General features: G+C 45.6%; 2 protein-coding genes and 1 long non-coding RNA gene across 3 annotated transcripts in view; 2 read left to right on the top strand and 1 right to left on the bottom strand.

Moving 5' to 3' along the window:
- The window catches only part of LOC111971099 (rho GTPase-activating protein 9-like), a 54,358-nt gene extending 48,914 nt beyond the window's left edge, over positions 1 to 5,444 (top strand). Inside the window, exon 21 of the mRNA XM_070445876.1 lies at positions 4,542 to 5,444. Within this exon, the coding sequence (XP_070301977.1) occupies positions 4,542 to 4,734 (193 nt within the window). The 3' untranslated portion in view covers positions 4,735 to 5,444. The remainder of the gene's footprint in view (positions 1 to 4,541) is intronic.
- Positions 5,445 to 12,327: 6,883 nt separating this feature from the next.
- LOC139028465 (uncharacterized) lies at positions 12,328 to 15,895 on the top strand. The gene is made up of 3 exons (XR_011480679.1): positions 12,328 to 12,556; positions 12,607 to 15,008; positions 15,161 to 15,895. It is a non-coding gene; the product is annotated as an uncharacterized lncRNA (long non-coding RNA).
- Positions 15,896 to 20,511: 4,616 nt separating this feature from the next.
- Positions 20,512 to 21,567, bottom strand: part of LOC111971098 (zinc finger E-box-binding homeobox protein zag-1-like) — a 34,273-nt gene continuing 33,217 nt past the window's right edge. Inside the window, exon 9 of the mRNA XM_070445875.1 lies at positions 20,512 to 21,369. Within this exon, the coding sequence (XP_070301976.1) occupies positions 20,726 to 21,369 (644 nt within the window). The 3' untranslated portion in view covers positions 20,512 to 20,725. The remainder of the gene's footprint in view (positions 21,370 to 21,567) is intronic.

Genomic DNA, 21,567 nt, shown 5'->3' with positions numbered 1-21,567 from the left:
AGATGGAGCCTGTAGATACCAAGATGGCTCACAGTATTTCATCCAACTGCCTATCTGTGTGCACTGTACTCACTCCATACTATGCAAAACACACGTTTGTTTTGTTCTTGATGCTTTCCATGTGTCTATTGTGTTGTCGCTTGCATCAAATTTTCTGTTTGAGTAACTATTAATATTCAAGTGCCTATGTGTGCTTTTACACGGTCCATTGCTGCACCTCAGTGGTTTAAGGCAGAGTACTGCAGTTTGTGTTTTGTGGAACACCTTAAGCCAGCTCACGGCTGACCATGTTTTTGTGATAACTAATTTGGACAGTAGATAGCAACATTAAATCAAACTCTTTGAAGAACACCGGTTTTATTTGAGTGTACAGATGTAACTGTGGGGACCACTTTGAGAAACATTGTTCAGCGTGGGCTTCGTATTGTGTTTTGCCTTTCTCTCCCGCCCTCTGAATCGCTTGCACTTACACAGATCACTTTCTTTCTGCTACAGGCTACCAGCCTTGCCAGCCTGCCGGCGCCTGTTCAATCAGGTACTGAGGGAGTTATTACAAGTAAAATCACACATGTCGCTCCCATCCCTCTCTCCCTCTCTCCCTCCCTCTCTCGCTCTCTCCCTCCCTCGCTCTCTCCCTTTCCCTTCTTCTCCCTCCCTCCCTCCCTCCTCCTCCCTCCCTCCCTCCATCCCTCTCCTCCCTCCCTCCCTCCCTCCTCCCTCCCTCCCTCCCTCCCTCTCCCTCTCTCGCTCCCTCCCTCTCTCCTCTCTCTCCACCAATAGAGAAGTTGAACCTGGAACAGAGTGAGTGAGAGGACATCCATGTCATCACAGGAGCCCTGAAGCTGTTCTTCAGAGAGCTTCCTGAACCCCTGGTTCCTTCGGCTTCTTCACAGACATCTTAGAGACCGTCAGTGAGTTAAGACCCTTTCTATTACCTGCCTACTACTAACACACTAACGAATTACCTATCTACCTATCTACCTATCTACCTATCTACCTATCTACCTATCTACCTATCTACTAACTAACTAGAGTTAGAAGATTCTGATCTGGAGTGTACCGATGTGTGTCCTACTGTGTGTGTGTGTTCAGAGATGTCAGACTACCTGGATAAAGTGGACCGTCTGAAGTTCTCTGGTGAGCATGCCTCCTCAACCAAGACACCATGAGGTTCATGTTAGTCATCTCAAACGGTACGAGACACCACACCTCCAAGGGTTAACCCCCTGTCACAATACCAGTGTACCTCAAAACCCTCTGTCACAATACCCAGTGTTCTCAAAACACCCCTGTCACAATACCCAGTGTTCCTCAAAACACCCTCTGTCCACATACCCAGTGTACCCTCAAAAAACCCTCTGTCACAAACCCAGTGTACCCTCAAAACACCCTCTGTCACAATACCCAGTGTACCCTCAAACATTTGACCCATCTAAACCCAATCTTATTCCATTTCACCATCTTTCATTGTTCTGAATGTCCTTCAGTTGTACATCTGTTGTTTAAGAATCAGCTTTTACTGTCTGGAGAAAAATAATATGCAGCATGTAATACGACTGACCACTAGAGGGGAGGGGTACCCTCGTTCTAAGCAGTTGTCATCCAGCATGTGAATGAAAAGTGTGAAGAAGTCTTGGTGAGCGAGTGCTGTGGCTACCTGGGGGTTATTTTGAGAGAGGCAATAAAGGGTTGAAAGAGTGAAGGATTTAGGATTTTGAAGAAGTTAACAAAATAATATCACTTTTCATGTACTGCTCTGCTACTTAAATGTTGCTGTCCCCAGGTCTAAAATATGACTGTGTTCGTGAGTCGAGTTTGTGCAGTGTGTTCCTATGAGTCTGTGCAGTGTGTGTCTGTATGAGTTGTGCCAGTGTGTCTCGTATGAGTTGTGCGTGTGTCTTCTATGAGTCTGTGCCAGTGTGTCTTCTATGAGTCTGTGCAGTGTGTTCGTATGAGTCTGTGCCAGTGTGTCTTCTATGAGTCTGTGCCAGTGTGTGTTCTTTATGAGTCTGTGCAGTGTGTGTCTTCTATGAGTCTGTGCCAGTGTGTCTCGTATGCAGTCTGTGGCCAGTGTTGTCTTCTATGAGTCTGTGCCAGTGTGTGTCTTCTGAGTCGGTGCCAGTGTGTGGTCTCGTATGAGTCTGTGCCAGTGTGGTGTCTCGTATGAGTCTGTGCCAGTGTGTGTCCGTATGGTCTGGCTCCAAGGTGTCTCGTATGAGTCTGTGCAGTGTGTCTCGTATGCGAGTCTGGTGCCAGTGTGTGTCTTCTATGATCGTGCAGTGTGGTCCTAATGAGTCTGTGCCAGTGTGTCTTATGAGTCGTGTGCAGGTGTGTCGTTCTATGAGTCTGTGCCAGTGTGTCTCGTATGAGTCTGTGCCAGTGTGTCTGCTGAGTCCTGTGCCAGTGTGTCTTCTGATGTCTGTGCCAGTGTGTGTCTTTATGAGTCTGTGCCAGTGTGTGTCTTTCTATGAGTCTGTGCCAGTGTGTCTCGTATGAGTCTGTGCCATGTGTGTGTCTCTATGAGTCTGTGCCAGTGTTTGTTTCGTATGAGTCTGTGCCAGTGTGTCTCGTATGAGTCTGTGCCAGTGTGTGTCTCGTATGAGTCTGTGCCAGTGTGTCTTCTATGAGTCTGTGCCATGTTGTGTTGTCCTCGTATGAGTCTGTGCCAGTGTGTGTCTCGTATGAGTCTGTGCCAGTGTGTCTGCGTATGAGTCTGTGCCAGTGTGTTCTCGTATGAGTCTGTGCCAGTGTGTCTTCTATGAGTCTGTGCCAGTGTGTCTTTATGAGTCTGTGCCAGTGTGTGTCTTCTATGAGTCTGTGCCAGTGTGTCTCGTATGAGTCTGTGCCAGTGTGTCTTCTGAGTCTGTGCCAGTGTTGTCTTCTGAGTCTGTGCCAGTGTGTGTCTTCTATGAGTCTGTGCCAGTGTGTGTCTCGTATGAGTCTGTGCCAGTGTGTGTCTCGCTATGAGTCTGTGCAGTGTGTGTCTCGTATGAGTCTGTGCCAGTGTGTGTCTCGTATGAGTCTGTGCCAGTGTGTCTCGTATGAGTCTGTGCGCAGTGTGTGTCTCGTATGAGTCTGTTGCCAGTGTGTCTTCTATGAGTTGTGCCAGTGTGTGTCTCGTATGAGTCTGTGCCAGTGTGTGTCTCGTATGAGTCTGTGCCAGTGTGTCTTTATGAGTCTGTGCCATGTGTGTGTCTCGTATGAGTCTGTCAGTGTGTTTCTAGTAAGTTTGTGCCAGTGTGTGTCTTCTATAAGTCTGTGCCAGTGTGTCTCGTATGAGTCTGTGCCAGTGTCTTCTGGTATGTGCCAGTGTGTCTTCTAGTCTGTGCCAGTGTGTGTGTCTTCTATGAGTCTGTGCCAGTGTGTGGTCTCGTATGAGTCTGTGCCAGTGTGTGTCTCGTATGAGTCTGTGCCAGTGTGGTTCGTATGAGTCTGTGCCAGTGTGTGTCATGTGTCTCTATCTCCCTTTCTCCTCTCTCTCTGCTCTTCTCTTTTCTCATCTGCGCCTTAAATCAATCCATCTACTTCTCTCCTCTATAAATCTACCCATTCTCCTCCTCTTTTCTTCCTTACCTCCTCTCCCCTTTCTCCCTCCTCCTCCTCCCCTCATTACCCTCTGCCCATTCCTTTTCTCTCATCTGTCCCTTTTCTCCTCCCCTCTCCCTCTCCTCCTCCCTTGTGATCTCTGTGGGAATGGAATTTTTAAAGAATGCCTCATGCTGGTGGCTTTAACCCATTCCTGTGTATGTGTCTCTCACACACACACACCAAACACACACGGTCGCAGGCACACACCAATGTCCCGTAAATAAGCCCAGTGTAGCCACTGTCCTGCTGCTCTGTGAATCAACAAGATAATAAAATGACGAGCAGATTCTCAACAGTGACCACTGAGATGAAGCTGTGTGTCATTGGTGGTCACTGGAATGACACAGAAGGAGTCAGGCTACTTCGCTGTAGAAAGACCCTGTAGCCGTATTGTACAAGCAGTAATTCTCTCTCTTTCTGTCTCTTTCTCTCCCTCCCTCCCCAGGGTGATGGAACATTCTGACTCTTTCTCTCCTCCCTCCCCAGGGTGATGGAACATTCTGACTCTTTCTCTCCCCTCCCTCCCCAGGGTGATGGAACATTCTGTCTCTTTCTCTCCCTCCCTCGCCCCGGGTGACGTCTCATTCTGTCTCTTTCTCTCCCTCCCTCCCCAGGGTGACGTCTCATCTGTCTCTTTCTCTCCCTCCCTCCCAGGGTGACGTCTCATTCTGTCTCTTTCTCTCCCTCCTCCCGGGTGACGTCTCATTCTGTCTCTTTCTTCTCTCCTCCCCCAGGGTGACGTCTCATTCTGTCTTCTTTCTCTCCCTCCCCTCCCCCAGGGTGACATCTCTTTTTCTGTCTCTTTCTCTCCCTCCCTCCCCCAGGGTGATGGAACATTCTGTCTCTTTCTCTCCCTCCCTCCCCCAGGGTGACGTCTCATTCTGTCTCTTTCTCTCCCTCCCTCCCCCAGGGTGACGTCTCATTCTGTCTCTTTCTCTCCCTCCCTCCCCCAGGGTGATGGAACATTCTGACTCTAACCGGATGTCGACCCAGAACATCGGCATAGTGTTCGGTCCCACCCTGATGCGTCCGGAGAGGGACAATGTTAACATGGCCATCAACATGGTCTACCAGAACCAGGCCGTGGAGCTCATTCTCAATGAGTTTGACCGTATCTTCAGACCCAGCAACTTTACATCCCTCTGACATCCATTCATTCCAGAACACCGAACCTAGAACCCACCCTGCCCCAAGTACCCAGTCAGCACAGAACACCGAACCTAGAACCCACCCAGCCCCAAGTACCCAGTCAGCCCAGAACACCGAACCTACAACCCACCCAGCCCCAAGGACCCAGTCTAGAGCCCATCCAGCCCCATCCCAACCAGCCTGAACCCAACTCAGTGACCTGAACCATCTTTGGACCCAAACCCCTCTGGTACTGTATCCTCCAACACCCAGCCCAGCCTGAGCCAAACACAGTGACCAGAACCAACAGAACCAGAAACGCTGTGAAAGGACACCAGCTTCTCCTCGTGTTTTTCTTACTTACTCCCTGTAGTATCAACTAGTGGTAAAAACATAGGTGGGTGAACTGATCGCCGGTCGCGGTGAAAAGAAAACTAGCGCTTCCTATACTTTCAATGGCAAAAGAAGACAGGTGGAGTAAACTGCGTTACACCCCCTGGTATCAACATCAGCTTAACTCACCTCATCCCACGGAGAAAGACACGGGAACAGGAGGAAAAGCCTATATGGATAATGTACAGTATGTTTCCTTATCTCCTGTTGCAGTGTAGTAGCAACTACAGCCCAACTCATCTCCGCCAAAAAACACAACGTCAACAACAAGCTGTTTCATCTTTATGCCACTGTCTATTAACTGTCTACAATAAAGTTATTGCGAAGTTTTCAAATGTGATCCTTGTCAGACTTTGTGTCATGACTGGAGAATGAATACAGACTTTAAAATGACTTTAGTTTGGTTATAATGACAGCGCGATGGAATGCCTATATTATGTACCTCAAGTCTAATCGTATTGGTTCCGTACACATATTATGCAGGTGTTATAGCAGATGTAGCGAAATGCTTGTGTTTCTAGCTCCAACCGTGCAGTATACCTAACAATACACACAAATCCCCCAAAAAATGGAAATGAAGAAATATCAGAACGAGCAATGTCAGAGTCCGGAATATCATTATACATTGAGTGTACAAATGATTAAGAACACCTTCCTAATATTGAGTTGCACCCCGCCTTGAGATAGAAGCTGTTTTTCAGTCTCTCGGTCCCAGCTTTGATGCACCTGTACTGACCTCGCCTTCTGGATGGTAGCGGGGTGAACAGGCAGTGGCTCGGGTGGTTGTTGTCCTTGATGATCTTTATGGCCTTCCTGTGACATCGGGTGGTGTAGGTGTCCTGGAGGGCAGGTAGTTTGCCCCCGGTGATGCGTTGTGCAGACCGCACCACCCTCTGGAGAGTCCTGCGGTTGAGTGCTACAGCCCGACAGGATGCATCTGTAAAGGTTCGTGAGGGTTTTAGGTGACAAGCCAAATTTCTTCAGCCTCCTGAGGTTGAAGAGGGCCTGTTGCACCTTCTTCACCACACTGTCTGTGTGGGTGGACCATTTCAGTTTGTCAGTGATATGTACGCCGAGGAACTTAACTTTCCACCTTCTCCACTGCTGTCCCGTCGATGTGGATAGGGGGGTGTTCCCTCTACTGTTTCCTGAAGTCCACGATCATCTCCTTTGTTTTGTTGACGTTGAGTGAGAGGTTATTTTCCTGACACCACACTCCCAGAACCCTCACCTCCTCCATGTAGGCTGTCTCATCGTTATTGGTAATCAAGCCTACTACTGTTGTGTCGATATATGAATAGAAAAGGTGTGTACAGCAGTAGTTATATAGGATGGACTTGACTAGAATAGAGTATATATATGTGAAATGGGTAAAACAGTATGTATTATTACAGTGACCAGTGCTCCATGTCTATGTCTATAGGGCAGCAGCCTCTAAGGTTCAGGGTTGAGTAACCAGGTGGTAGTCAGCCTTAGTAAAGGCCTCTAAGGTGCAGGGTTGAGTAACCAGGTGGTAGTCAGCTAGTAACAGCCTCTAAGGTGCAGGGTTGAGTAACCAGGTGGTAGTCAGCTAGTAACAGCCTCTAAGGTTCAGGGTTGAGTAACCAGGTGGTAGTCAGCTAGTAACAGCCTCTAAGGTGCAGGGTTGAGTAACCAGGTGGTAGTCAGCTAGTAACAGCCTCTAAGGTCAGGGTTGAGTAACCAGGTGGTAGTCAGCTAGTAACAGCCTCTAAGGTGCAGGGTTGAGTAACCAGGTGGTAGTCAGCTAGTAACAGCCTCTAAGGTTCAGGGTTGAGTAACCAGGTGGTAGTCAGCTAGTAACAGCCTCTAAGGTTCAGGGTTGAGTAACCAGGTGGTAGTCAGCTAGTAACAGCCTCTAAGGTTCAGGGTTGAGTAACCAGGTGTAGTCAGCTAGTAACAGCCTCTAAGGTTCAGGGTTGAGTAACCAGGTGGTAGCCAGCTAGTAACAGCCTCTAAGGTTCAGGGTTGAGGAACCAGGTGGTAGTCAGCTAGTAACAGCCTCTAAGGTTCAGGGTTGAGTAACCAGGTGGTAGTCAGCTAGTAACAGCCTCTAAGGTTCAGGGTTGAGTAACCAGGTGGTAGCCGCTAGTAACAGTGACTAAGGTGCAGGGTAGAGTACCGGGTGGTAGTGGCTAGTAACAGTGACTAAGGTTCAGGTTGAGTAACCAGTGGTAGTCAGCTAGTAACAGCCTCTAAGGTTCAGGGTTGAGTAACCGGGTGGTAGTCAGCTAGTAACACCTCTAAGGTTCAGGGTTGAGTAACCAGGTGGTAGTCCTGAGTAACAGCCTCTAAGGTTCAGGGTGGAGTAACCAGGTGGTAGTCCTGAGTAACAGCCTATAAGGTGCAGGGTTGAGTAACCAGGTGGTAGCCAGCTAGTAACAGCCTCTAAGGTTCAGGGTTGAGTAACCAGGTGGTAGTCAGCTAGTAACAGCCTCTAAGGTGCAGGGTTGAGTAACCAGGTGGTAGTCAGCTAGTAACAGCCTCTAAGGTTCAGGGTTGAGTAACCAGGTGGTAGTCAGCTAGTAACAGCCTCTAAGGTGCAGGGTTGAGTAACCAGGTGGTAGTCAGCTAGTAACAGCCTCTAAGGTTCAGGGTTGAGTAACCAGGTGGTAGTCAGCTAGTAACAGCCTCTAAGGTCAGGGTTGAGTAACCAGGTGGTAGTCAGCTAGTAACAGCCTCTAAGGTTCAGGGTTGAGTAACCAGGTGGTAGTCAGCTAGTAACAGCCTCTAAGGTTCAGGGTTGAGTAACCAGGTGGTAGCCGGCTAGTAACAGTGACTAAGGTGCAGGGTAGAGTACCGGGTGGTAGTTGCTAGTAACAGTGACTAAGGTTCAGGGTTGAGTAACCAGTGGTAGTCAGCTAGTAACAGCCTCTAAGGTTCAGGGTTGAGTAACCGGGTGGTAGTCAGCTAGTAACAGCCTCTAAGGTTCAGGGTTGAGTAACCAGGTGGTAGTCCTGAGTAACAGCCTCTAAGGTTCAGGGTGGAGTAACCAGGTGGTAGTCCTGAGTAACAGCCTCTAAGGTGCAGGGTTGAGTAACCAGGTGGTAGTCAGCTAGTAACAGCCTCTAAGGTTCAGGGTTGAGTAACCAGGTGGTAGTCCTGAGTAACAGCCTCTAAGGTTCAGGGTAGGAGTAACCAGGTGGTAGTCCTGAGTAACAGCCTCTAAGGTTCAGGGTGGAGTAACCAGGTGGTAGTCCTGAGTAACAGCCTCTAAGATTCAGGGTTGAGTAACCAGGTGGTAGTCCTGAGTAACAGCCTCTAAGGTGCAGGGTTGAGAACCAGGTGGTAGTCAGCTAGTAACAGCCTCTAAGGTTCAGGGTTGAGTAACCAGGTGTAGTCCTGAGTAACAGCCTCTAAGGTGCAGGGTTGAGTAACCAGGTGGTAGTCAGCTAGTAACAGCCTCTAAGGTTCAGGGTTGAGTAACCAGGTGGTAGTCAGGCTAGTAACAGCCTCTAAGGTTCAGGGTTGAGTAACCAGGTGGTAGTCAGCTAGTAACAGCCTCTAAGGTTCAGGGTTGAGTAACCAGGTGGTAGTCAGCTAGTAACAGCCTCTAAGGTCAGGGTTGAGTAACCAGGTGGTAGTCAGCTAGTAACAGCCTCTAAGGTTCAGGGTTGAGTAACCAGGTGGTAGTCAGCTAGTAACAGCCTCTAAGGTTCAGGGTTGAGTAACCAGGTGGTAGTCAGCTAGTAACAGCCTCTAAGGTTCAGGGTTGAGTAACCAGGGTAGTCAGCTAGTAACAGCCTCTAAGGTTCAGGGTTGAGTAACCAGGGTAGCCGGCTAGTAACAGTGACTAAGGTGCAGGGTAGAGTACCGGGTGGTAGTTGGCTAGTAACAGTGACTAAGGTTCAGGGTTGAGTAACCAGGTGGGTCAGCTAGTAACACCTCTAAGGTTCAGGGTTGAGTAACCAGGTGGTAGTCCTGAGTAACAGCCTCTAAGGTGCAGGGTTGAGTAACCAGGTGGTAGTCAGTAGTAACAGCCTCTAAGGTTCAGGGTTGAGTAACCAGGTGGTAGTCCTGAGTAACAGCCTCTAAGGTGCAGGGTTGAGTAACCAGGTGGTAGCCAGCTAATAACAGCCTCTAAGGTCAGGGTTGAGTAACCAGGTGGTAGTCAGCTAGTAACAGCCTCTAAGGTGCAGGGTTGAGTAACCAGGTGGTAGTCAGCTAGTAACAGCCTCTAAGGTTCAGGGTTGAGTAACCAGGTGGTAGTCAGCTAGTAACAGCCTCTAAGGTGCAGGGTTGAGTAACCAGGTGGTAGTCAGCTAGTAACAGCCTCTAAGGTTCAGGGTTGAGTAACCAGTGGTTAGTCAGCTAGTAACAGCCTCTAAGGTTCAGGGTTGAGTAACCAGGTGGTAGTCAGCTAGTAACAGCCTCTAAGGTTCAGGGTTGAGTAACCAGGTGGTAGTCAGCTAGTAACAGCCTCTAAGGTTCAGGGTTGAGTAACCAGTGGTAGCCGGCTAGTAACAGTGACTAAGTGCAGGGTAGAGTACCGGGTGGTAGTTGGCTAGTAACAGTGACTAAGGTTCAGTTGAGTAACCAGGTGGTAGTCAGCTAGTAACAGCCTCTAAGGTTCAGGGTTGAGTAACCGGGTGGTAGTCAGCTAGTAACAGCCTCTAAGGTTCAGGGTTGAGTAACCAGGTGGTAGTCCTGAGTAACAGCCTCTTAAGGTTCAGGGTGGAGTAACCAGGTGGTAGTCCTGAGTAACAGCCTCTAAGGTGCAGGGTGAGTACCAGGTGTAGTCAGCTAGTAACAGCCTCTAAGGTTCAGGGTTGAGTAACCAGGTGGTAGTCCTGAGTAACAGCCTCTAAGTTCAGGGTGGAGTAACCAGGTGGTAGTCCTGAGTAACAGCCTCTAAGGTTCAGGGGGGAGTAACCAGGTGGTAGTCCTGAGTAACAGCCTCTAAGATTCAGGGTTGAGTAACCAGGTGGTAGTCCTGAGTAACAGCCTCTAAGGTGCAGGGTTGAGTAACCACGTGGTAGTCAGCTAGTAACAGCCTCTAAGGTTCAGGGTTGAGTAACCAGGTTGGTAGTCCTGAGTAACAGCCTCTAAGGTGCAGGGTTGAGTAACCAGGTGGTAGTCAGCTAGTAACAGCCTCTAAGGTTCAGGGTTGAGTAACCAGGTGGTAGTCCTGAGTAACAGCCTCTAAGGTTCAGGGTGGAGTAACCAGGTGGTAGTCCTGAGTAACAGCCTCTAAGATTCAGGGTTGAGTAACCAGGTGGTAGTCCTGAGTAACAGCCTCTAAGGTGCAGGGTTGAGTAACCAGGTGGTAGTCAGCTAGTAACAGCCTCTAAGGTTCAGGTTGAGTAACCAGGTGGTAGTCCTGAGTAACAGCCTCTAAGGGTCAGGGTGGAGTAACCAGGTGGTAGTCCTGAGTAACAGCCTCTAAGGTTCAGGGTGGAGTAACCAGGTGGTAGTCCTGAGTAACAGCCTCTAAGGTTCAGGGTGGAGTAACCAGGTGGTAGTCCTGAGTAACAGCCTCTAAGGTTCAGGTCGAGTAACCAGGTGGTAGTCCTGAGTAACAGCCTCTAAGGTTCAGGGTGGAGTAACCAGGTGGTGCCTGAGTAACAGCCTCTAAGTTCAGGGTTGAGTAACCAGGTGGTAGTCAGCTAGTAACAGCCTCTAAGGTTCAGGGTTGAGTAAACAGGTGGTAGCCTGAGTAACAGCCTCTAAGGTTCAGGGTTGAGTAACCAGGTGGTAGTCCTGAGTAACAGCCTCTAAGGTTCTGGGTTGAGTAACCGGGTGGTAGGCCTGAGTAACAGCCTCTAAGGTTCAGGGTTGAGTAACCAGGTGTAGTCCTGAGTAACAGCCTCTAAGGTTCTGGTTGAGTAACCAGGTGGTAGTCCTGAGTAACAGCCTCTAAGGTTCAGGTTGAGTAACCAGGTGGTAGTCAGCTAGTAACAGCCTCTAAGGTTCAGGTTGAGTAACCGGGTGGTAGGCCTGAGTAACAGCCTCTAAGGTTCAGGGTTGAGTAACCAGGTGGTAGTCCTGAGTAACAGCCTCTAAGGTTCTGGTTGAGTAACCAGGTGGTAGTCCTGAGTAACAGCCTCTAAGGTTCAGGGTTGAGTAACCAGGTGGTAGGCCTGAGTAACAGCCTCTAAGGTTCAGGGTTGAGTAACCAGGTGGTAGTCAGCTAGTAACAGCCTCTAAGGTTCAGGGTTGAGTAACCAGGTGGTAGGCCTGAGTAACAGCCTCTAAGGTTCAGGGTTGAGTAACCAGGTGGTAGGCCTGAGTAACAGCCTCTAAGGTTCAGGGTTGAGTAACCAGGTGGTAGTCAGCTAGTAACAGCCTCTAAGGTTCAGGGTTGAGTAACCAGGTGGTAGGCCTGAGTAACAGCCTCTAAGGTTCAGGGTTGAGTAACCAGGTGGTAGGCCTGAGACAGCCTCTAAGTTCAGGGTGAGTAACCAGGTGGTAGGCCTGAGTAACAGCCTAAGGTTCAGGGTTGAGTAACCAGGTGGTAGGCCTGAGTAACAGCCTCTAAGGTGCAGGGTTGAGTAACCAGGTGGTACCGGCTAGTAACAGCCTCTAAGGTTCAGGGTGAGTAACCAGGTGGTAGGCCTGAGTAACAGCCTCTAAGGTTCAGGGTTGAGAACCAGGTGGTAGGCCTGAGTAACAGCCTCTAAGGTGCAGGGTGAGTAACCAGGTGGTAGGCCTGAGTAACAGCCTCTAAGGTTCAGGGTTGAGTAACCAGGTGGTAGGCCTGAGTAACAGCCTCTAAGGTTCAGGGTTGAGTAACCAGGTGGTAGGCCTGAGTAACAGTGACTAAGGTTCTGGGTAGAGTAACCAGGTGGTAGGCCTGAGTAACAGCCTCTAAGGTTCAGGGTTGAGTAACCAGGTGGTAGGCCTGAGTAACAGCCTCTAAGGTTCAGGGTTGAGTAACCAGGTGGTAGGCCTGAGTAACAGCCTCTAAGGTTCAGGGTGAGTAACCAGGTGGTAGGCCTGAGTAACAGTGACTAAGGTTCTGGGTAGAGTAACCAGGTGGTAGCCGGCTAGTAACAGCCTCTAAGGTGCAGGGTTGAGTAACCAGGTGGTAGGCCTGAGTAACACTCTAAGGTTCAGGGTAGAGTACCGGGTGGTAGGCTGAGTAACAGTGACTAAGGTTCAGGTAGAGTACCGGGTTGTAGTCGGCTAGTAACAGTGACTAGGTTCAGGGTAGAGTACCGGGTGGTAGTCGGCTAGTAACATGACTAAGGTGCAGGGTAGAGTACCGGGTGGAGCCGGCTAGTAACAGTGACTAAGGCTCTGGGTAGAGTAACCGGTGGAAGTCGGCTAGTAACAGTGACTAAGGTTCAGTGGTAGAGTACCGGGTGGAAGTCGGCTAGTAACAGTGACTAAGGCTCTGGGTAGAGTACCGGGTGGAAGTCGGCTAGTGACAGTGACTAAGGTTCAGGGTAGAGTACCGGGTGGAAGTCGGCTAGTAACAGTGACTAAGGTCAGTGGTAGAGCTACCGGGTGGAAGTCGGCTAGTGGACAGTGACTAAGGTTCAGGGTAGAGTACCGGGTGGAAGTCGGCTAGTAACAGTGACTAAGTTAAATTACTGGAATGTCTGTGTAGACCTTTGAATCCCGCTGGTGTATAAATATATATTTATATATTTGATTTGTGCATTTCAATTTTCATGTTGAAAACCCACCGATTTATTTTGTGAAAGTTTGTACACAAGTGTAATGTTCTCAATTTAGAGATAAAATAGACAGTGAAACAATAGAAAACATAACTTGATTGTGAAACGTCCAACCATGAGGAAATGACTTCAGAGTGCTAGATGATACTTATTCTGCGGTGCTGGGTAATAGTGAACTATAGTTCAACTAGTAAATACACTGTAGCTTGGTGGTAGTTGAACTAAATTCAAATCTTGGTAGTGTAATTACTTTTTTGCCATGTAGTGGTGTAGCTAACTACTGGAACTAAGCAGTACTTATTTTTGCAAGAAGAGAATAAAATAGCATCAGACCTGCCTAATTCTCACTTGAAATAGTTGTTGTTTATTAATAGGCTACGTTCTACATCCTGTTAACACCTGACCCCAGGGTTCTTAGGGTGGCAGGTGGCCTAGTGGTTAGAGCTTTGCACTAGTAACCGAAAAGTTGCAAGATCGAATTTCCGAGCTGACGAGGTAAAAATCTGTCGTTCTGCCCCTGAGCAAAGCAGTTAACACACTGTTCCTAGGCCGTCATTGAAAATAAGAATTTGTTCTTAACTGACTTGCCTAGTTAAATAAAGGTAAATAAAATATATTCCTGCAATTTGCAGTCTATGACATTTTGGATTTAGACATGATAATGTATCACAAAGTAGTTTGGATTTAGTGAATTACTTTTTCAAAGTAGCTTTAGTTAAGTAAACTATATTTTTCTAAAGAGTAGTTTTAGTGTAGCTTAACTTTTTGTAGTGTGAAGTAATTGGTAGTTTGGTAAACTATGATTTCAGAGTAGCTTCCCCAACACTGTTCTTTTGCTTATTAATTTCAGGCTTTGGGTTCGAGTGTTGTCCGTTGTCTAACAGCAGACTTGGGTTCAAATACTATTGGAAATTTTAATATGCTTTCAGGGCTTGCTCTAGCCTGCCTGGAGTGTCAGCCTGCCAGGTGGGTAGGATTTACAGTATTGGGACTTGTCTATTGGTCCATTAAACCAGGCATGCTCAATCAAGCACAGATAAAGTATTTGAAAGATTTTGAATAGTATTTGAACCCAGGTCTGTTAAGGAGTAGTGGATTGAGTTAAGCGTGAGAGATTCTAGAAGTGTGGAGGTATGTATGCACGCCTCTTCAGAGACAGCTAGGGCAGACAGCTACCCTGTGATTGGTGGAAACCAAAAACAAAAGAGGAACTAGAAATGCAGATATTTAGGGTCCTCCTGGGTGGCGCAGTGGTCTAGGGCACTGCATCGCAGCGCTAGCTGCGCCACCAGAGTCTCTGGGTTCGCGCCCAGGCTCTGTCGCAGCCGGCCGCGACCGGGAGGTCCGTGGGGCGACGCACAATTGGCCTAGCGTCGTCCGGGTTAGGGAGGGTTTGGCCGGTAGGGATATCCTTGTCTCATCGCGCTCCAGCGACTCCTGTGGCGGGCCGGGCGCAGTGCGMGCTAACCAAGGGGGCCAGGTGCACGGTGTTTCCTCCCACACATTGGTGCGGCTGGCTTCCGGGTTGGAGGCGCGCTGTGCGGCTTGGTTGGGTTGTGCTTCGGAGGACGCATGGCTTTCGACCTTCGTCTCTCCCGAGCCCGTACGGGAGTTGTAGCGATGAGRCAAGATAGTAATTACTAGCGATTGGATACCATGAAAATTGGGGAGAAAAGGGGGTAAAATTAAAAAAACAAGAAGAAATGCAGATATTTAAAGGGATACTTCGGGATTTTGGCAACGAAGCCCTTTATCTACTTCCTCAGAGTCAGTTGAACTTGTGGATACCTTTTTTATGTCACTGCATGTAGTTTTGAAGTCCTTCATACTGGATGCAGAGACATAAAAATGGGTCCATGAGTTCTTCTGACTCTGGGGAAGTAGATGAAGGCCCCAAAAATGCCTGAAGTATCCTTTTAAAACGTGGATTTCCCCAAAATGAACTCCCTCTGATGGTTTGGTAATACTGTGGGTTTGGTCATACTGTGGGTTTGGTCATACTGTGGGTTTGGTCATACTGTGGGTTTGGTAATACTGTGGGTTTGGTCATACTGAGGGTTTGGTCATACTGTGGGTTTGGGTCAATACTGTGGTGGTGCATACTGTGGGTTTGGTCATACGGGAGGTTTGGTAATACTGAGGGTTTTGTAATACTGTGGGTTTGGTATACTGAGGGGTTTGTCATACTGAGGGTTTGGTAATACTGTGGGTTTGGTCATACTGAGGGTTTGGTAATACTGTGGGTTTGGTAATACTGTGGTTTGGTAATACGTGGGTTTGGTCATACTGAGGGTTTGGTCATACTGATTGGTTTGGTAATATACTGTGGGTTTGTAATTACTGTGGGTTTGGTAATACTGTGGGTGGTGGTAATACTGTGGTTGGTAATACGTGGGTTTGGTAATACTGAGGGTTTGGTAATACTGTGGGTTTGGTCATACTGAGGGTTTGGCAGGAGAAGACAAAACAGAGCAAGAAAGAAAAGAAGAGAAGAAGAAAAGTAAAGAGTGTGTGTTGGATTTCAATGTTTTATTTTATTCATTTTTATTTTCATATTATTGCACGTCTCATGGTTGGGAGGAAGGGAAAGAGGGAAATGTTTTTCTGTCACCAGCAGAGTTGAGTGAAGTAGAGTCATTATAATTTTTTATAATGGGAACAAAACTTTGTGTGTATTCCAATCCTTGTCAGTGCATTGCCAGAGTTGCCCCATTCCGTTTGAGTGCTGCCTCTAGTTCTGTTTATTGCGTTGAGGACCACACAGCAGTTTTGAAATAGGATAAACAGATATCTATGACCTGAAATGACTGCAGATTATTAGATACCTATCTGACTCCCAAACAGCCCAAAGTTAGTTACAATTATGCGTATTGTTTTAAAACCTTGAATTCCTATTTTATTTACTCCTAAAATGCTCCTATAACAATAGTTCATATTCACTGTTCACGTGTAGAGACAAAACTATTTGGCATAAAACTGATGACATGTTATATCTCATAAAACACACTGGCAGATACTTCAAAAATAAATTATTTTAAATATGCAGAAAGCGTTTATATTTTGTATATAACTGTAATTATCAACCGTTTGTGTTTTTTCTCTCACTCCAAATCGTGCAATTTACTGAGATTTATTTGTTAATAAAAACCAATGGAATAAAACTATTGGCAACATTATTTCCTGTGATGTTTTTTTCTTATTTTCTCAGGCTTGTGGTGATGATCAGTAATATTAAAACCAGCTATGAGAGAGAGGGGGGGAGGGGGGCAACAAAGTTAGACCCAACAAAATCACGAGAAAACCAAAAGATAATTACTTGACAGATTGGAAAGAATTTACAAAAAAACTGAGCAAACTAGAATTCTATTTGGCCCTAAACAGAGAGTACACAGTGGCAGAATACCTGACCACTGTGACTGACCCAAACTTAAGGAAATCTTTGACTATGTACAGACTCAGTGAGCATAGCCTTGCTATTGAGAAAGGCTGCCGTAGGCAGACCTGGCTATCAAGAGAAGACAAGATGTGCACACTGCCCACAAAATGAGGTGGAAACTGAGCTGCACTTCCTAACCTCCTGCCCAATGTATGACCATATTAGAGACACATATTTCCCTCAGATTACACAGAAAACAAATCAAATTTTGAAAACTCCCATATCTATTTGGTGAAATACCAGCGTGCAATCACAGCAGGGCAACCAGTAAACAAACACCATTGTAAATACAACCTATATTTATGTTTATTTATTTTCCCTTTTGTACTTTAACCATTTGAACATCAGTACAACAAATAATATGACATTTGAAATGTATTTTGGAACTTTTGTAAGTGTAATGTTTACTGTAAATTTTTTATTGTTTATTTCACTTTTGTTTATCATCTATTTCACTTGCTTTGGCAATGTAAACATATGTTTCCCATGCCAATAAAGCCCCTTAAATTGAAATTGAGAAAGAGAGAGACAGAGAGAGAAAGACAGAGAGAGACACAGAGAGAGACACAGAGAGACACAGCGAGAGACACAGAGAGAGAGACAGAGAGAGAGACAGAGAGAGACACAGAGAGAGAGAAGCTCAAACACTCACTACACTCACTACTAATCAAAAGTCTTTGTCATGAAATATTGATAGATTCTTAGACATTGTGTCGCAACTCTTCCAGATACTCTGGAATGTTGAACTTTCATGTATTTTACATTACATTTCATTATATAAAATTATGGTATTTTTGATCTATTTAGTGTTTAGTGTTTTAACTGTTAAATAAAGAAGCTCCCATCTGTTGACTGTGATATTCCAGACAGTCGAGTTACTAGTTGTGACTCGGCTATATAAGCTGATAGGTTTTGCATGGCACAGCCACATGTTTCAGGGTAGAAACCAGCTCCCCTATCTCTGAATCATTATGCAAATGATCTACAAGAAGTCACCCTAAAGCAGAGAATTGAGGAGCCTAGTAGTGGTGAGGAGAGCCATTTACAGTAAGAGGAAACTGGTGACCGTGACCAGAACACAGGAGACCTGTCGTTAACATAAAACCGCGTGATTGGTGTCTCTGAAGCAGATCATGTGCATGGCCCCATGAAGTGGACAGTAAACTCGCATAAACTCAAGTTTACATTGTTGTGAATAGGTGTCAGGGACATATGTAATTGTAATATAATTGTTTGAAAGAATACATGAAAAGGACAAAGCAATAAGCACATTTTTATTACAAATATATCCACAGGTTGTTTTTTTTAAATTACTAAATGTAATTCAATACAAAATGCATAACTGAGTTGCTGAACAATATACAGCTTGATACAAGTTGTGCCGATATCAACTCAGAGTAAAAAAATTATATTTGCTTACTTTATCCAAGAAAATACAATGTCTTTTCCCCCCCCAAAATGTATCAAATGCTGGGGCATCAGGTAGCTGTGGGCTTGCAGCACCAGTTAAATGCTACAGAATCAGATAATAATTCTGACCTTGGTTGAGTTGTGCATAATTGCCTACACATTCTGTTACTAAATATTGACACGATGAGTTTTCAGTTCAAAGTGACAGAGGAAGGCCAAGGGCTCGATTCATTCCCGTATCGCTTATGCGCGCCTGAAATGTAAAGGGAATTTCCGATTGATCCGACATATGCAGTGTTAACCTGTGTTGTGTATAGTCTACACGACAGCAGGAACATTGCCTTTAAATTTCAATCGCGCTTTATTGGCGATACGGATTACGTCGAACGCTGAACAGCCACGCATAGAGTTCTGCAATACATTTCATTACAATTCACTTTCTGAATACAAATTCAAAACGATTTTTTATTTAAATTAAATTTCCTGTTGGCACTAGTACACGGCTCCAGACAGGTAGTCCACTGAGGATTTTGGTTTGGTCACACCTCAGCTCTCTGTAACGGTGTTACGTACAGTACCAGAGCTGTGGCAGATTCACAGATGACTCACGGTGGATGAATATATCTGAGGTCGTTTTCACATTGACAGATATAGGAAGTATGAAGATGATACATGTTCTAGAATCGGTCCTGCGTTTTGCTTGACCCCTGTCGCCATGGATACACCCATATAAATAGAGTTACTGATTGCCCTTGGACAACGTCAACGTGAACGGGAACGTCCCGTTTCAGTAATTCTAATACTATTGGCTACAACGGCATTGAAATGTGTGACACATTGCTTTAATTAGGGTGTCATATACAGTACATTCAGAACTCATTCATACCCCTTTACTTATTCCACATTTTGTTGTGTTACAGCCTTGATTCAAAATTGATTAAATTTATTTTTTGTCTCATCCCTCGACATACAATACCCCATAATGACAAAGTGAAAACATGTTTTTAGACATTTTTGCAAAGCTATTGAAAAACGAAATACAGAAATATCACATTTATATAAGTATTCAGACCCTTGGGTCAATACTAATACTTAGTACAAGCACCTTTGTCAGAGATTACAGATTAAGTCTCTAAGAGCTTTCCACACCTTTCCACACATTATTTTCACAATTCTTTAAAATCTGTCAAATTGTTGATCATTGCTAGACAACCATTTGTATGTCTTGCCATAGATTCTCAAGCAGATTTAAGTCAAAACTGTATCTCGGCAACTAAGGAACCTTCACTGTCTTATTGATAAGCAACTCCAGTGTATCTTTTTGCAGAAGTACGTTAGTGCCTCACACAGAGTGAGTCCATGAAACGTATTATGTGACTTGTTTAAGCACATACTAGTTATTCCTGAACTAGGCTTGCCATAGCAAAGAGGTTAAATACTTATTGACTCAAGACATTTCAACTTTTCATTTTTTTTATTCATTTGTGAAAATGTAGAAAAACATAGTTCCACTTTGACATTATGGGATATTGTGTGTAAGCCAGTGACCCCCCCCCCCCCCAAAAAAATCTATATTGTATACATGTTTTATTCAGGCTGTAACACAATACGTTTTTGAAAAAGTGTGAGTGCTTTCTGAAGACAGCACTGCTGCACAAGCACAGTACTGGACTTACAGTACATTTAACGGAGACAATGTCTGTGCCTTTTCTAATAGAGACAAACCAACTCCACATGTCTGGTATATGAAATATGTAACACATTGTGAGGCAGGGTAAGTTTCATGTTGTCCTTCAAAAGAAACACACAAAAAAAAAAAGTTTATCTTTGTTAACTCTTCATACTCGTTTTCCCCCTGTGTGTAGAAATACTGTAATGTTTAGGATGGCTAGTGGCTAGCCCACATTCAAAGGCACAGTCCACTTCTGATGTCTTGCTGATCTTTAGATCAGGGATAACAAACTCCATGTTTTAGAGGACCGTTTGTTTACAATTATTATTATTATTATTATTACTATTATTTTCAGACCTAAACAACCAGGTGAGGCTTCTTAAACTAATCAATGACCTCACCTTAATATATCAATCAAGTACAAAGGTGAAACGTGAAAATTCACAGACACTCGGCCTTCCACGAGTTAGATACTGTATTAGACATTCATTAGTAACTATGGAAACCCCAAGGTAAATCTGTATTTGTACAGCTATATATTGCCTTTAATTTTGGTGTTTGTATCATTTTTGGCACTAATCTATCTCCATACTAATGCACTTAATTAATGCACAGCTTGACCACAGTCATAACGGATATATCCTGAAACAAATTTGTGGCTTTGGCACAAAATAATACATCTTTAATCCTTTATTATAATTTGAATAATAGTTATTATTTATTGCTTATACATTTTTTTTAAACAAACAACAGAGACCTGTTGGTCTTTGGAGAATATGATGTAAACAAATATAAAACCTTCAAAAATGAATACTTATAATGGCAAGTAAAGAATAATTATTTATACTGATAAGGCAACTGGAGACAAATTGAACAACACTGCTTGCTACAGAACCACACAAACAACATCACCTTGAGGTGCATACTCATTCAGCCTTACCCAGTCACAAGCAGGAAGCAGTCAACTGATAGCTGTTGTGACAGATGTGTAGGGGTCAATACTGAGTCTTCTCACATACTGACCAGAGTAGTGGATATCATACCATTCCTATTACTGTCTACTGTATTGATTATATCTGTTAAAGTGATCCTTATTTTGGTTGTGTTCATATGGCTTTGTACAGTGTAGGTTTTTCTTCATTTTGTACAGCTCATGTTTTTTTTAAATGTCTTTTCACAAGGCTCTCAATCAGCCTCTGAAACCCTCTCCCCCCCCCCCCCCCCCCCCCCAAAAAAGGCACTTCTCTTTTCCCCGTTAGCAGTGACTCTGCTGATCGCTACTTTATTGAGGAGAAAATGTACTTGATATGATATGTGATGTGTTGTTGTCTCACCTAGCTATCTGAAGTTTAATACACTATCTGTAACTCAATCTGGATAAGAGTGTCTAGTAAATGACTAAAAATGTTAAATGTTTGTAGCTAGATGCATTGTTTTTGGCATACTTGTCCGCTGTTGTCATTGTGACAGTGGAGCTTCTGGGCTCAGCTCGTATGTGTCTGTGTTCTGGTCTCCGTTTTGTTCCAACGCATCTCTGTCCCAGTCATTGTTGTTTTCAAGTCTGTAAGTCTCTAGACCAGAATTCTCTCCTTCTCCATTGTCTCTGTCGACATGCTGTCTGTCTCTCTCATTCCCCACAGGGCTAGAGCACAGCTCCAACCCTAACCCGTCACCAGACCCAGACCCCGATAAAGTACACGCCTCCTTCATATGGCCACCTTTAGTCTTGTCTGTCTCGTCCTCCTCTTCCTCCTCCTCCTCTTCATGTGCTCTCCCTCCTATCCCCCCGTCCAGACTGGCATCACTGAGAAACATTGGGGTGTACTCCATGGAGAAGGGGGTGCCCCCGGAAACATGGCCCAGATCGGTGGACCCTCCTGGGGTAAGAGGAGGCTCCTCGACCCCTTCCTGTTCCTGGTCCCTGCTACAGTAGGCGTATCGATGGTTCATGTGTTGGGAGTATGAGCCAGAGTGGGAGAACCTCTTGCCACACTTATCACACTCATAGGGCTTCTCTCCAGAGTGCAGGCGACTGTGCTCCATCAGATGGTGCTTATGCTTGAAGGCCTTCCTGCAGATCTGGCACTCGTGGGGACGTTTACCTGTGTGGGGGGGAATATATCAGCACAGAAACATGCTCAATCCATCGTACTGTAGCTTTCAAAAGACAGAGATTATCCCTAAAAGCCACGATCGTACTATCTGGTTGTCTCCCCATCACCTTACTAAAAGGGCTCTATTCAATCCACGTCGCGGTAGTTTAGCCTTACAGCGTGATTGAAATTTAAAAGGGCAATGTT

The sequence above is a fragment of the Salvelinus sp. IW2-2015 genome, linkage group LG12 (assembly GCF_002910315.2).
Source record: "Salvelinus sp. IW2-2015 linkage group LG12, ASM291031v2, whole genome shotgun sequence".
Taxonomy (NCBI): domain Eukaryota; kingdom Metazoa; phylum Chordata; class Actinopteri; order Salmoniformes; family Salmonidae; genus Salvelinus; species Salvelinus sp. IW2-2015.
This window is presented reverse-complemented; position numbering and strand designations above follow the sequence as displayed.